This window comes from Adiantum capillus-veneris, chromosome 6 (assembly GCF_014529385.1).
Source record: "Adiantum capillus-veneris isolate H3 chromosome 6, ASM1452938v2, whole genome shotgun sequence".
Lineage (NCBI taxonomy): Eukaryota > Viridiplantae > Streptophyta > Polypodiopsida > Polypodiales > Pteridaceae > Adiantum > Adiantum capillus-veneris.
The window spans coordinates 23,343,894-23,359,778 of NC_140936.1; the positions used below are offsets into that span (position 1 = coordinate 23,343,894).

Below are 15,885 nucleotides of genomic sequence, written 5' to 3' on the forward strand. Positions count from 1 at the left end.
TGCACTGGTGGCGCTTGCAAGAACTCCATAAACCTTGGATTTTGTACCAGTTGCAAAAAGACATTCACCGCGCCAACTAACTGAGTCCTGAACGCATCATCCTCAAGTTGCCCAGTCATAAAGCCCTGTACTACTGGAGGGACATTCACATCAACAGGAGGTACAGTTTGACGTGGCTGTGAGCTCTCGCCAATCTCGAAGACCATAGGAGTTTCCTGTCTGTCCTATGAAGAGGAATCTTCTTCCATAATGCCCTTCCCTTTGTCGGCCATAGTGTAATCCCGCGTTCCTGTACTCTGTGTCTTTACCCAAAACAACCGAGGCTCACTCTTTGAGGAAAAAGTGATTGATATCCCGGCAATGGAACCTTGGAACCGGCCCGTCGGGCGGTAGGCTTTGGCTTTCACCCAAAATTTTTTACTTTAGACACACACAGAGAGGGAGAGAGAGTACTTTGCAAAATGAATCTGTGACGGGAATTAACACTTAAGCACACACACGGCTCGGAAGCTAGAATGCCCCGAACAGACGCCGACAACTTGTAGGCCCCAAAATTGGCGCCCCTTTCGGTATTTCTTTATACTTTTAGAGGGTAAATTACAAAGTAGAGTCTTGGGAATCCTTTATCTGTATTCAGCTAGATACCACGTGTTTTGGCCAAATTTCGGCAGCATAACAGCCCCAAAACTTGCGCTAAACCGATTCCCCTGCTGGAACTCACTTCCATTGGCAGAAACCCTCTGATTCCTGCCCAAAAAAAGTAAATTCAACATGCTGTATTGGTTTTTGCCCTGTTTTCAGCCCTAAACAGTCCTTGAACTGTCCTCTGCCAGTGGGGCACTGTTCCCAATGGTTCTGGCGTCCGTATGGCTGAAAAACAGTCAAATTACAGCGCATACACAGCGCTGAAAACACACCTGTCCTGGAGAGGTTATGACCCTCGTCTGTGCCTGCATTTGGAGTAGCAGTTAGCTACTCCTGTTCCTGCTCAAGGAGGCTCTTGCCTCAACACAAAAGCATGAAACCACACAGCTGTACATCAGTGAAATGAAGAGCCCTCTTGTGGGGCATCACATAACTGCACGTAGGAGGGATAGAGAGCAGTGTGTAGAGTGCAGGGCATCACTCCTAGCACCACACTATACATAGAGTGGAAAGAAAGCACCGCGTAGCTCTTAACCTGTGACAAAATGCGAAATGAGGCCTCTCCCAGCTTAAAAATCAGCGCTCCTTTTTCTGTACAAGGCAAGTACACACGAAAGTGCCACTTGGCACATTTACAAGCATTTGCCCGTTTCGGGGTTGCCGCCTAAATATCTCCCGACTGGTTGCCCAGTTGACTTCGCGGCAGAGTTCTAAAATGTTTCCCTTGTCATTTCGAAGGTAATACGTGAACACATTTCACGGCCCAAAATTTCAGTTCCCTAATTTTTAGGAGATGCTTCCATTGGGCTCCCAGTGGGCATCTGACCATCTATCCTCATTGGGACCGCATCCAAAAATGCAATGTGGCCCAACTGTCGGATACTTTCTGTTGGTGATCCCACCTTGACTTTATGCCTTTATTGAGTTCACTTCCTAGTATCCACCAACTTGCTAAGTGCGATGGGGAGACCTACATGATCTTGCGTTGAGCCTAGACATCCTCTTACTACACGAATTCAAGTGCCGACCAACTTCCCGTCTGCGGGTGAAATTACCGTTCACATTGGCCATACAATGTCCGGCCATTTGCAACTTTAAAAAGAGGGTCTCAAAAAATAAAACAAAAATCATTGGAAAGAAACTAACAACTAAGGTTAGCAATTGCCACGTCCTCGTGACATAGTTAACAGTTGCCACGTCCTCGTGGCAGAATGAGAAAACTGATTGTCCCTCGGAATGTCCCTCGAAAATTTTTGAGCTAATGTGAGTTGTTTTGTTGTATACTGTAATCGCAGACGATCACCTTTTTTAAAGAAGGGGGAATGTCACAAATTGCTTACGTGTTGAGCCACTGAAGAACGGAGCCAACCTTCATATCCCAGCTGAGGGGCCTAAACCCTAAAAAGAAGCAACAAAAGAAGTAAAAGTTCCACCAACTTTTGGGACCCCGTTCGATGGGGCCGAGAGGACATAAAGGCATTAAAATAAAGCTGAACCCACACACACACAAAAAAGAAGAATGCGTAAAAAATGTTGACGTACAACAAGTACGGATCTCTGGATTTCGTGCTGATTGATGACGTGGCAACCTATACGGATTCACACTTTTTGCGTTCGCTTGCTGACGTGGCAGCGTGTATGGATTTCCGTGATTTACATTGGCAGCTTTTGAGCACTTGCTTTTGGACCAGATGCTTTTGAGTTTATTGCTTTTCATGTACCTGCTTTTGAGGCCAAGGGCCTTTGAATATGTGCAGAGGTCTCATTCTCTGGCACGCTTCAATGAGAAGGTGCAGAGCGCGAGTACCGGCATTGTACCGAGTTCAAGTAATATAAAAAAATACCGAAAGGGGCGCCAAGGTTTGGGTCAATACTCTTTGGGGTGGAATTCCGCCACTCCGTTCGCGTGTGCTCTCTTTGTCTTCTCAGTTTAGTTGTTATTTAAGTGCTAAAAGTCTGTTCAGTCTGTTTTTTTCCTTTGGCACGTGGTGCCCATCTTGTGCCGGACCACCCTTTTGTAGCTACCTGACCGCTAAAAGCAACATCTAAAAAGCAATTTCAAAAAATAGGTTTCAAAAGCTCTCACAAATGCATCAGCATAAAAAGCATTTGCACTGCCACGTCAGACTGGCATCTATACAGCCTGTGCATATAGTGCCACATGTAACAAACTGCTGACGTGTCAAAGCCTAAAGAATGGAGCCAACTTATAGATGATGTGGCTGTTCGAGAGCAGAAATTTTAACCCTAATTTTTGCCAAAAACCCTAACCCTAAAACCTGCAAACCCTAATTCTGGAAACCCTAACCCTAAAACTTGCAAACCCTAAAACTTGCAAACCCTAATTATGGAAACCCTAACCCTAAAACCTGCAAACCCTAATTCTAGAAACCCTAAGAAGAACAAGCAACAGAAGAAGTCCTACCAACTTATAGGGACCCCGTCCGATGGGGCCCCAAGTGACATAAAGGCATTAAAAATAAAGCAGAACACACTCAAAAGACTTTGCACATCAAAATATGATGATGTGGCACCTGTACGGACAACCTGGAATTCGCGGCAGATTTTTAGGGAAATCCCGAAATTTTAGGAAAGTGATTTTTTGGGGTCAGCTTTTCATATTTGATGCTTTTAGGCTTTGGGCCTTTAAATATGAGCCTTGGGGGCCCTCTCTGGCACTCTTTAGCACGCAGATTGCAGAGCAGGTGCTCTTCGGCTGTTGTACTTTGTGAATCGGCAGTAATTTAAAGAAATACCGAAAGGGGCGCCAAGATTTGGGGCCAATACTCTCTAGGGTGGAATTCCGCCACTCCGTGTCGCGTGTCATCTCTCTCTTTCAGTTCAGTTGTTATTGAAGTGCTAAAAGTTTGTTCAGTCTGTTCTTTTCTATTGGCACGTGGTGCTTGTCTTGTGACAGTGGTATCAGAGCATCAGGCGTGTGTTTTTCTGAAAGCATACTGGTCCTACAAAAGAGCAGACAAAGCTATTGGAATTGAATTATATTTGAGGTATCAGCCACTCCCACCCTTACTTCATCGCGCATTGGGCGCGCTCCCGTCTTCACCGCTCATGTCTTACAAGGCATAAGCCTATTAAGATCCCTTACAAGAGAAGGATCCAAATTTGTTTGAAGTCACTGTTTTTCTCAGAAGCAGTGCCATGCAGATGTTGATGTCTGCAGCTACCAAGCAGCATACTCCAAGTACTTGGCAAGCTTTCAAGAAAATTTTTGCCCGAACTTATATGGTTTCTGACATCTTCCTTCGGAGTGCAACTTCTGGCAGAGTGGGGTATCCTGAAATGCTTGCCATAGAAACCCTAGCAGATTATAACTTGAAGTTTCTCGACATCTCCCAGTAGATGTCTCTTCACGAGTAGATGACCTTGGAGGTTTAGTGTGATTGCTATCTCTTGGGACTACCATCGCCGCCAAAGAAACACTGTCTGTCCAAGAGCTGATGGACCATGCCGTGCTCGGCTACGACCTCATGGAAGGAACCTAACCCTAATTTTTGGTGCAGGTTTCAAGATGGAAAGTCAGTCGACTTTTCGAGCTCGACTAATGTCGAGATTGCTTTTTAAGTTTGAGTTTTGTTTGATCTTGTTTGGTGATCCTGTTTGGAATTTGTTTGAAATGGATGGTATCTGTTTTGAACCTGTTTTGGTGCCGAATTGAATTGTCTGACTTTGGTTTGATACTGGTTTCAATGATTGGTGATTTTACTCCCGGATGGAGAAGTGAGAAATACTGTTTTGGTATTGTTTGAACCTCGGAACGACACAGGCCGATGCCTGGGGAGCGTTTCGTTGTATGTAGAAAACCTCCGAACGACGCAGGCCGATGCCTGGGGAGCGTTTGGTTGTATGCTTGTAAAATAATTGTTGTTGTGACTCCCGGCTCGGACCTGGATGGTTATGCGGGAGGAGTATTGAGAAGTCTGAGTAGTGATATGCCAACCACTGAATATTCCTAATTGGATGAGATTGCCTGGGTATGTAATTTTAGTGCATCAAGACACTCGAGAAAGATCAGTACGGTCTGGGTGTGATGGCTAATCTTACTACGCCGGAATATCAAGAGTTCCGATCTGGACGAAAGGAGAAGCTAACTCCTTGATCAAAACAGCCGATAGGAGCAGCTAACTCCTTCATCAAAAGAGCAGAAAGGAGAAGCTAACTCCTTAATAAAAAGAGCAAACTAATTGTTCCTCGGAATGACCCTCGGAAATTTTTGAGCTAACTTGAGTTGTTTTGCAGATATGCTGTAGTCGGGGACGATTACTCTCCCGGAGATGTAACAAACTGTTGACGTGTCAAAGCCTAAAGAATGGAGCCAACTTACAGATGATGTGGCTGCCCGAGAGCAAAAACCCTAACCCTAATTTTTGCCAGAAACCCTAACTGTTGAAACCCTAATTTTGAAAACCCTAACCCTAAAACCTGCAAACCCTAATTCTAGAAACCCTAAGAAGAACAAGCAACAGAAGAAGAAGTTCTACCAGCTTATGGGGACCCCGTTCGATGGGGCCCCAAGTGACATAAAGGCTTTAAAAATGAAGCAGAACACACTCAAAAGACTTTGCACATCAAAATATGATGATGTGGCACCTGTACGGACGTCCTGGAATTCGTGGCGGATTTTTAGGGAAATCCCAAAATTTTAGGAAAGTGATTTTTTGGGGTCAGCTTTTCATATTTGATGCTTTTAGGCTTTGGGCCTCTAAATATGAGCCTTGGGGGCCCTCTCTGGCACTTTTTAGCGCGCAGATTGCAGAGTAGGTGCTCCTCGGCTGCTGTACTTTGTGAATCGGCAGTAATATAAAGAAATACCGAAATGGGCGCCAAGATTTGGGGCCAATACTCTATGGGGTGGAATTCCGCCACTCCGTGTCGCGTGTCGTCTCTCTCTCTCTCTCTCTCTCTCTCTCTCTCTTTCAATTCAGTTGTTATTGAAGTGCTAAAAGTTTGTTCAGTCTGTTCTTTTCTATTGGCACGTGGTGCCCGTCTTGTGACACCACATCTGACCAAATGCCCCACCTCTTCATTAACGTCTATATGCGCTGCCATGTCATCAATTTGTGAGATGGACAATGAGAAACACCATCTAATTGCATGGATGCAAAACATATATTCTTATGCTAAAAGTATGTAGTGTATTCTTTGTGTGATTTATTTCCACCGTCAGCTAGTTTGACATTTTCAACTCCTTACCTTGGTTAAGGTACAAATGGACGACCTATGGAGAGGCAGGGATTGCCCGAGCTGCTATTGGATCTGGCCTTCTTCAACATGGAATTACTAAGGTATGCTAAGTCTTAGCTTTTTTGGTAATTCCATCAATTGGACTTTTGTTTATACATTATAATCATTACTGGTAAGGATATACAAACAATACATCAGTTGATATTAGCTGCATGTGAGATGAATTTTTCTGGTTGTAGGGTTCTCGTATTGGGCTTTACTTCATTAACCGTCCAGAATGGATCATCACAGAGCATGCATGCTCAGCCTATTCCTTCATATCTGTCCCTCTTTATGATACTCTTGGTAAGATTTCAGCCCAGACTGGTTGCCTTTCTTAAATTATTGGAACATATTTTTTCATGATGTTTAATTGAATTGTCTGCTCTATTTCAGGCCCTGATGCAGTGAAATTTATCATAAACCATGCTGAGACGCCTTGTGTGTTCTGTACTCCTGATAAGCTTCAAACTGTACGTATAAACTTTGTCCTCTGTTTCCCCCCTGCCTCCTTCCTCCCTCCTTTCTTGTTTATTATCGAAAGAGAGAGAAACTTACTCAAGGAACCTTACAAAAAAGACAGCTTGTTCCCGATTAATCTGGAAGGTGGTTTGGAAAGTTAGTTTACAGTGCATGGCCAGTTTTCTCTCTCTTTGTTTTATCTTTTTATTGAACCTTTACAATCAATAGCATTTGAAGAGATTGCCAGCCTACTTTCTACCTCGAAAAAAAAACGGCTGAGAGAGAACTCGCTGCTGCTGTTCTCCCCCCCGCCCCCTGCTCGCCATCGTGCCCCCCTTGCTTGCCTTGGCCCTCCCTCCCTACCTTCTCTCTGATGCCCTGCCCTGCTCTGCCTGCTGCCTTGCCGTGCCCGCTGCCCGCTCGCCGCCTGCCCGCTTGCACACTACCCCTAGTCCATCTCCTTGCCCTCTTCAGTACTGCGTGACTGGTTTGTCAGCACTTTCGACGTGCTCGGTCCAGCAGGAGGTTTCGGTTCGCCGACGCCTCTTCGCCCTTTCTTCACACAACAACAGACACACATGGAGGCTCAAGCTCCGCCACAGAGGGACTCCAATGAAGTCCCCTCGCCCGACCCCGCTGAGCCCACCATTCGCTTGCTCTCTCACCGACAGAGCAAGCGAGCCTAGCCGCAGAGGTGGAACACCTTCAGGCAACTTCCGTCATCTGCAAGATTCTCGGCACCAGACCCAGCAGAGGAGAGCTGCGTGATCTTCTCCAGGCCCGCCTTCTCGCAGAGGTGGGCAAGATCTTGGATGTTCAATTACTCGGACGCGGCTACTATCAAATAGAGCTCGAGACTTCCGAGATGGCATCCAAGGTCATTGCGATGAGCCCCTTGGCCATCCGAGCAGTTCGTGCCCACTTTCGACGGTGGAGGTAGTTTTCGATCCAGCTACAGATGTTCTCGTAGTGGAGGGAGACCTTCCCATATCCGTCTGCTTCCCTGGTTTGAGGAGGGAGTACCTGCCACTTTTGTCCAGGATAGGCTCAGACATTGGGACTGCCCTTGAGACACCTCGCACGGCAGCCTCTGTAGCTGCCAAGGCGGCCGGCATCCCCTCAGTACGTGTTCTGGTTTGGGACACCCACACTAGCCCGAAGCTCATCCTACTTCCTTGGGTGAGTGGGGGTTGGTTTAGATAGCGTGGAGTATTTGGGCCTCCCGAATCAATGTTTCATTTGTCGACAGATGGGCCATCTTGCGAAGGCATGTCCACAAAAGAGACCACGACCTACACCACAAGCCTAGCCCCAGCCCTCAAGTGCTGGCCAATAGCAGCAGACAGAGTCACATAGTACGCAGACAGAGCCACCCTTCGAGCCCGGGGCTCAAGTGGAGGAGGGATGGCAGCAGGTTTTTGGTCGACGTCGGTAGGGCTCGCCGCGCCAGCCTGGCACTCAGAGTGGTCCCCAGGCTCTGCCCAGCAGTAGTGGGTTCCCACACAGAACCGATTCAACCCTCTTCAACGGGACGAGGTCCTTGCTGCAGCCTTCACCTTAGCCTCAGGACTTGCTCAGCTTAGTCAAATCTTTCTTCAGGAGTCTTCGGCTCGCCTGGCTGCAGCGAGAGAGGAGGAGCAGCGTCTCTGACCTGACGGGGCGTGGCTTCCTTGTAGAGGATGTAGGAGCAGCATCCAGACGTTCCTTGGTTGGAGGAGCAGTTGCAGCAAGCTCGCCAGGAGCTTGTTAACACAGAGGAGAGGCACTATGTGTTTGCTTTCCATTGACAGGCATCTCAGTGGACCCAGGTGGGTGAAAGAGTGACAGGCGCTTTCTTTGAGGCAGTGAGACCTCCGGCATACGCATGCCAAGGTTAGTCAGTTGAGGAGGCCCGACGGTTCAGATGCTTCAGAGCCAGAGGACATGCGTGCAGTGAACCGTTGCTTCAGAGCCAGAGGACATGCGTGCAGTTGCTATTAACTATTACCGTGATCTATTGTCTGTAGAGCCTCAGTCAGAGCGTCAGGATGCATACAGGGAGCAAGTGCGGGCACAGATGCCTTGTCTTGTGACTTGAGGAGATGCGCCAGAGGCTTGAGTAGCCCCTTCAACTAGAGGAGCTACATGCGGCTCTCAAAGCACTTCCCCGTGGTAGCTGTCCAAATAAGGATGGTTTGACTCCTAGCTTTTTCTTGGAGTATTGGGACTTGCTTGACTCAGATCTCTGTAGAGCTTTTCAATACATCTTGCACACAGGAGAGATGCCGGACAGCATGAGTGAGGGCCTGATTTACCTCATTCCCAAGGAGGGTGGCTCCTTGGATGAGATTGGACCCATCACTATCCTCAACTCATCCTACAAAATTCTTGCCGAGGCTCTGAGTTTGAGGATTGGGCCACTTGTAGAGAGCATTATACATGGGACACAGACATGTTTTGTCAAGGAGCGTAGTATCCTTGACATCATCTTTACTTTTTCGGAGGCTTCTGCCCTCACGCGGCTCTGTGGTGAGGATCTGGTGATACTACTTCTCGATTTTGAGAAGGCCTACGATAGAGTTGACTGAGACTTTTCAGAGAGCACTCTACGCAGGATCATGGATGGGCTTCTCAGATGCTTGGATCAGAGGTATGTCAGCTCTATACAGACAGGCACACAGTAAGGTACTTTTGTCAGGAGGTAGAGGTGATCGTTTCATGCTCACAAGTTCGGTTATATAGGGCTGCCCTCTTGCCCCCTTCTTCTTCCTGTTCTATGCTGAGGCGATGAGCAGGTTTTTGGTTTCACAGCAGGTTGGTTTACGGGGCTTAGCGCTCCCTATTCAGAGAGATGAGCTACTGGATGCTGAGTTTGCAGACGACTCAGCCTTGTACTTGGATGGCCAGGAGGCCAACCTTCACAGGTGTGAGCAGGCTCTCGAGACCTTTTGTTGTTCATCAAGTGCACTGATCAACTCGAGAAAGACAGTGGCTTTCTCGGTTGGTAGTGCTCCTACGGCGGATTGGATGCCAGGTGCGGGTTTCAGATGGATTGCCCCAGGGACAGCAGTTCGATACTTGGGCTGCCAAGGTGGCTTGGACTTGTCTCCCGAGCAGCAGATTGCTCCCCTCCTCCTGTCCATCAGGAGAAAGTTGTTACATTGGAGCTCCGCACGACTTTGTCTGGCAAGCAGAGTTGCAGTGGCCAACCAGGTGTTGTTGGCTACTATGTGGTACAACACTTCTTGTTGGATCTTTTCGAATTCTTGCATCACTCAGGTAGAGAGGCTGATCAGGAACTTCCTTTGGTTAGGGCGTGACACTCAAATAGCCCGAGCCAAAGTGGCATGGCAGGTCATTATTCTTTCTTGTTCTCAGGGAGGGTTGGGGATCATAGACCCATCACATCAAAGAAGAGTCCTTCTAGGGAAGTTTATCGTCAGAGGACTTCCTCCAAGAGAGGAGTCTTGGAAGGAGTTCTTGCTTCAACGGCTTAGTGCTAGAGTGCCTCAAGCTGGAGGCCCATGGCGACCTTCGACCAGATGGATTTTCATAGAGATGCGCAGAGTTGGCTTGAGCAGGAGACTCGAGGATCGCTTCGCTGTGAGTCTGCTCCAATCCTGGGAGCAGTTGCGGAGAGGCCTGGAGCAGCGTCAGTCTACTTGCACAGAGCGCCTTGCCCCTTGTTTGGAACCGTGTCACATGACGGGCACCACGTGCCAATAGAAAAGAATAGACTGAACAACTTTAAATAACAACTGAACTTAGAGAGAGAGAGAGAGAGAGAGAGAGAGAGAGAGAGAGAGAGAGAGAGAGAGAGAGAGAGAACACGCGACAAGGAGTGGCGGAATTCCACCCCAGAGAGTATTGGCCCCAAACCTTGGCGCCCCTTTCGGTATTTCTTTATATTGCATCAACACAGTACAAGCCGGTACTCTAGACTCTGCACCTTCTCTAGGAAGCATGCCAAAGAATGAGCCCTAGCCTCACATTTAAAGGCCCTTGGCCTAAAAAGCAATTACAGTGAAAAGCCTTCAAACTCAAAAGCATCTGGTCCAAAAGCAAAGCCAAAAGGTTGCCAGCGTAAATCACAGAAATCCGTACAGTTGCCACGTCATCAACCATGGTTAGGGTTAGGGTTAGGGTTTCAGCAGAATTAGGATTTCGGGCAGGATTAGGGTTTTTGATTTTAGGGTTAGGGTTTCAGCAGAGTTAGGGTTTTGGGTAGAATTAGGGTTTTTTATTTTAGGGTTAGGGTTTCAGCAGAATTAGGGTTTTGACACGTCAGCAGTTTGTTACAAACCCCATGGTTAGCATTCAGAGAGGCCACTTGGTTGGTAGTAGGCCTCATGTTTCCTTGGGTCCCATGGCAAAGGGTCCAGCACGCACTTCAGGTGACTGGCTATAGTTCTTAGGCTTGTGAGAGGAGCTTCAGGGCATCCAGCTCTGCAGGGCATGAGAGGGGTGCAGAGCATGTGTTAGGACATCTCAGAGGCAGTACCAGCTGAGTGGCTCACACCTCTCGAGTGAGCAGCGCCCAGATGGATGGGAGCCTTCACGCGACTGGAGGTTCTCATCTCAGTTCGGGCTTGCTCAGAGACTGTATCCTCCCTGTTTTTCGAGCTACAGGGTGAGGGACGAGTTTCAGTAGAGCCCCCACGGGTGGCAGAGTGTTGTTTTCAGAGGATCCGAGTGGTGGGCATCTGCGGGAGGACTTGTGTCATAGATCTTGACCCAGCAGCTCTTGAGACTGGCCACTGGAGACTGGGCTTGGGAGAGCCGTCCTCTGGCACGAGTGCAGTGGGATCCTGGAGAGTGGTTTTGGAGAGACCATCTCTCCTCAATAGATCATCCAGGTGTCCCTTTCTTTCAGTACACTGTTCGGCTGGGACGTCACATACTGGCAACACGGAGAGAGGCTCGTCTTGCTGGAGCACCTCATTGGCAGGAGGAGGGTCTCATAGCTGAGTTTTTGTCAGCTTTTTGGGAGAGGTTGTGGGACTTCAGACAGCCGAGGCGAGTCACTTTGTTCCAGTAGCTGGTTGCACATCGAGCTACAGCAGTTGGGAGTTGGCTTGTACATAGTGGTCTCTCGGCAGCATGCGCAGCTTGTGACCATCTTGTGGAGAGTCAGCACCACCGTCTTTGGGACTGTCCTTTGGCACAACAGGTTTGGCTTCGTGTTCTTCGGCTGATGCCAGCTCTTTCCACAGCTCGGCAGTACACTTGGGGGGCAGCTGCTTGGTCCACTCTCACGGGCCCGGCACTTCAGTTTGAGCTTTCCCCCACCAGTAGGATGATAGTGATGCAGGAGGGTCGACCTACACTCCAGCCTGCTACAGAGCTTACTCTACAGGAGTGGTGCAGTGAGAGAGAGGAGTCTTGGGAGCTCATCTGCGGCCTGACACTCTGGTTCATCTGGCGGGCCGGTTGCTTCCGCATCTTCGAGGCTCGCCCTGTACCACCAACAGAGACTGTTCGGGATCTTTGGCTAGAGCTGATCCATACTCTGAGAGGACAGTTCGAGAGACTCCAGGATAGCTCCGACCGCATGCGGGAGTGCAGAGAGGCTTTCCTTTGACTCTGGCGTCCTGGGCCTTTTTTCACCATGGTCCAGGGTGTGCTCAGATGGCACTACCGTCCACCTTTGTGGCTTTTCCCTCCCCCCATCTCTTGATTTAGCCTCATTGTACATATGCTGTTTTCATTGGGAGAGTCTCCCCCTCATGATTGTTGTAGCCCTCTCTTGTAGAGGTGGTTGTAGCCCTATGGGCAGTTCCATTAACTAATAGAAGGATCTTTTTCTCGGAAAAAAAGAGATTGCCAGCCTTTATAAGATTCCTGTAGCTGCAAGAAGCATGACCATCTATGCTTACTAGGCTGGCAATAGCTAGAACTTGAAAATGAGATTAGCCCTTAAGTTGAAAATTCAGAGCAGACTCTTGATCAGTTTCTGGTAGAACCCGTTTAAGGGTAAGAAATCTGGAGATAAACTAAGTGTAGGAAAATGAGGAAAGTGCAATAGCCATGAGCATTCCCTCTTAACAACAAGGAACAGTTGATATTTTCTGAGACAAGATGTGCTAAGAAATCTCTAATGGAGCTCAGAATTCAGCTTCCTTCGAAAGCTTTGTCTCTGTTAGCTGGAGTGGCTTTTCAAAATATGTGTTAGTGTCTTTCTGCAGTAGGCCTTGTTGGTAAGAGTAATGGAGATACGTCTGTGTAATTTTGTTGAATGGTTACTGGCCAAAGACGTCATAGCCTGCTTATCCCAGATGCATGTAAGCGATGACTTGAAGTTTTTCTAGTCTGCAGCTAAAGGAAACATGCGCTTGTTTTCATATTGAACTTGATTCTGTATGTAATTCAGTTCAATTTTTTATTTTACATTTTTTCCTGTAGGACATGAATTTTTCTGGTTTCCTTTTCATGGAGACTTACAAAACTGATATGGCTTTCCTTGTTTTGGTTTAGCTGCTCAACTGTATGACAGAGACATGCTCAGTTCGACTGGTGGTGGTATGAATCTAACAGCCTGTTGGTAAAATTTCACGTTTAGATAATTCTCAATTCAAGCCTTGAATGGCTGGCTTTCTGCTATTTTACTTTGGCAGGTGGTTGGTGGAAATGATCTTCTGGTTCCTTTGCTCCCTTCCAAACCAGGCGTGGAAATCATTTCATTTTCAAGGTTAGATGCTCAAGTATGCTTGCTACCTTCCCAGAATGTTTTACTTTAGGGAATGGTCAATTAGTTTTTAAACCATTCATAGAATGCCATATTTTTTTACAACAGCAATTTAGAAGCAGCAGTTTTTTTTTTTTTCTGCTTGTTGATTGATAGAAAGGCACTTGAGCAAATTGGGCGTGCTGATGTTATTGTATAGTTGTGAAGGGTTGGCATGTGATAAATTTGTCTGTTAGTATACACTTGCAGCTCACCTCGCTTTGCCTACCTTCATTGTGCGGTTGCACACCTTGTAAGGCTCGTACATGACAAGAACCTCTTGAGCATGCGACTTTGGTGGAACCAGCATGGGTTGGATGAGGTCACTTTGGGCTGTAGATGGTTTTGTCATTTACGTGCGTCGTGTGTTCTTATGTATCTCCCAATAGCTATATAAGGAGCGAGGGCTCTTGTGTTTGCCCATCGCTGTACATGAGATAGTTTCTTGGGATAGTTTCCTACGAAGTTTAAAATCTCTCTCTCTCTCTCTCTCTCTCTCTCTCTCTCTCTCAGGCTTGCTCTTGGGTCATCTAGACAGCTGGCATTACAGGGAGATACATCATGTTGGTATGCACAGATGAGCTCATGGTTTCAGAGGCACGGTTCAACATGGACAGGCTGCCCCCTTTCCAGTATTCTCTTGATGCACCATCTTTGGCTCTTACACGGATGGAGACTACTAGACTCATTCGGCAGGATCTTATCCAGCTTGATAGCAAGAGGACATGGATAGAGCCAGCATGGGAGTTGGGTACGAAGAGGGTTTTCTATAGAGAGCATCTTCTCCAACTCACGACAGACGGATTTGTCACACGGCCCAGTTGCATGGACACACATCTATCTCATGGGTTACGATGTGCTATAGGCCGGATTCGCACATCTTCACACCAGCTTGGGATTGAGACAGGTAGATTCAGAGGCATACCAGCAGACAGTAGGATATGTCAGTTATGCCATGCAGAGCCAGAGACAGAGTTTCACTACATATGTCATTGCACAATCTACTATAAGATACGGGGACGCTTTCATTGCTTATTCAGAGATGGTTTTGACTCGCTAGATAGAGTCATGAGATATCAGGATCAAAGATGTTTCGGATTATTCCTACTTGAGATACAGAGACATAGAGACGCTCTATTGAGTGGGCAAAGACAGAGACAGTCCCAGAGACGCATCTCAGATTTCTTCAGTCTGAGTACCACAGAGGCAAAGGGGACACCACCATCACAGAGCTCGGTTCCCACCCATACACACACCAGCGGTACTCTCATTGATCGAGCTATAGAGTTAGGGAGATCGAGACGACCGTGACTGATGAGGAGGGGAGCCACGCAGCACCGGCGGAGATTGCGGCAGAGGATCCACAGGATTCTAGCACGACACCCAGAGTGTCGATCAGGATAGGCTTCATGCTACTGGTATATTGTATCATGGTGACATTTATCCCCACTTTGTACCTTTATGGCATGAACCATTGATCAGCCTACCAGCCACCCATAGGAGTCAGTAGCACTCCTATCAGTTTCCTTGTTTGTAGTTTTCTTTGTTTGTACCTAGACTTGGTGCTAGACTCATCATTGTAATCAGTTGGTCTCATAAGTCATTTTGGCCTTTTGTAGACGTTAATATATCATTTCATTTCATTTCATCTCTCTCTCTCTCTCTCTCTCTCTCTCTCTCTCTCTCTCTTCTCGTGTGTGTGTGTGTGTGTGTGGGTGTGTCTGTGTGCCAATAAAAAGAGGAAAATGGTATAACCTTTCTATCACCCAAGTGTGGTAGATTGGTTATGCCATTTCCCTCTTGAATAACAGGTCTTGAGTTCAACTCCTCGTTGGCTAGATCTTTAAGGTCTCTTGGGATAGTTCCCTACGACATTAAAACTTTCTTCTTATCTCTCTCTCTCTCTCTCTCTCTCTCTCTCTCTCTCTCTCTCTCTCGGGTCGAGTGGGTTCACTTGTTTTCCTCATAGACATGGGGCCAGCACAGTGGATTATGTTTTGGCTCAGCCCAATTTTATACCCTCTATTCAGGACTTTACAGTCGGGCCCAAGCCTATTGGAGTAGCAGTAGATCATGCTCTCCTCACGTTTAACGTCTCATTCCAGTTCAGCACAGCTCGGCTAGCACAGACACCTACGCATACACTTATACTTCAGAGACTGATCCCGTCTACATAGATGGTATTTACAGACGCTTATGCACAGAGGATCCGGGGAGACCTTTAGGGGAGCTCACTTATATATTAACAAAGACACTACAAGATGCAGCAACAAAAGTATACCCACACACTGAAGTCTGGGCAGCGACGATGTTTTGGGAGCACACCCCAAAATAGCTGGTATGATGAGGAGTGCAAAGAGATCAGAGCCCGACTTCAGAGGAAGGTACTTCTGGGATTCATTACTCACAGTCAGTCACGGATTGCTTCTCGGCGTTTGGTACGACGGAAGAACAGGGCGTTTCTAGTTCAGCTAGAGCAGGATTTATATCAATTGTTTTTGAGCCAGGATTCAGGTGAGGCATTGCGACTCTTCCATAAGCGCTTCCCCCCACCGGTCATTACTTCTATGGAGGTATGGGGTCAGTATGCATCATCTCTCTACATAGTCCCAAAGCAGCCACCTCTTCTAGATCCGCCAGAGCCATGCACACACATGTGCTTTCTTTACCGCCGAGATGGTAAAGAAAGTCATCCACATGATGAAGACTAGAGATCATGATGGCCTGATAGGAGAGATTTTAAACATGCTAGAGATTTACTTGCAGAGCTTCTAGTAGTGATGTTCAATTGTGCCATGTGCGAGGGCCTACCTGATACTTGGAGTTTGTTCACA

The 15,885-nt window shown here is 47.4% G+C and overlaps 1 protein-coding gene across 1 annotated transcript in view; it reads left to right on the plus strand.

Moving 5' to 3' along the window:
• The window catches only part of LOC147455259 (long chain acyl-CoA synthetase 6, peroxisomal-like), a 98,573-nt gene that overhangs the window by 35,417 nt on the left and 47,271 nt on the right, over window positions 1–15,885 (plus strand). Inside the window, exons 5-9 of the mRNA XM_086514079.1 lie at window positions 5,867–5,948; window positions 6,087–6,192; window positions 6,283–6,359; window positions 12,802–12,846; window positions 12,942–13,028. Coding sequence (XP_086370205.1) covers window positions 5,867–5,948; window positions 6,087–6,192; window positions 6,283–6,359; window positions 12,802–12,846; window positions 12,942–13,028 — 397 coding nt within the window. The remainder of the gene's footprint in view (window positions 1–5,866; window positions 5,949–6,086; window positions 6,193–6,282; window positions 6,360–12,801; window positions 12,847–12,941; window positions 13,029–15,885) is intronic.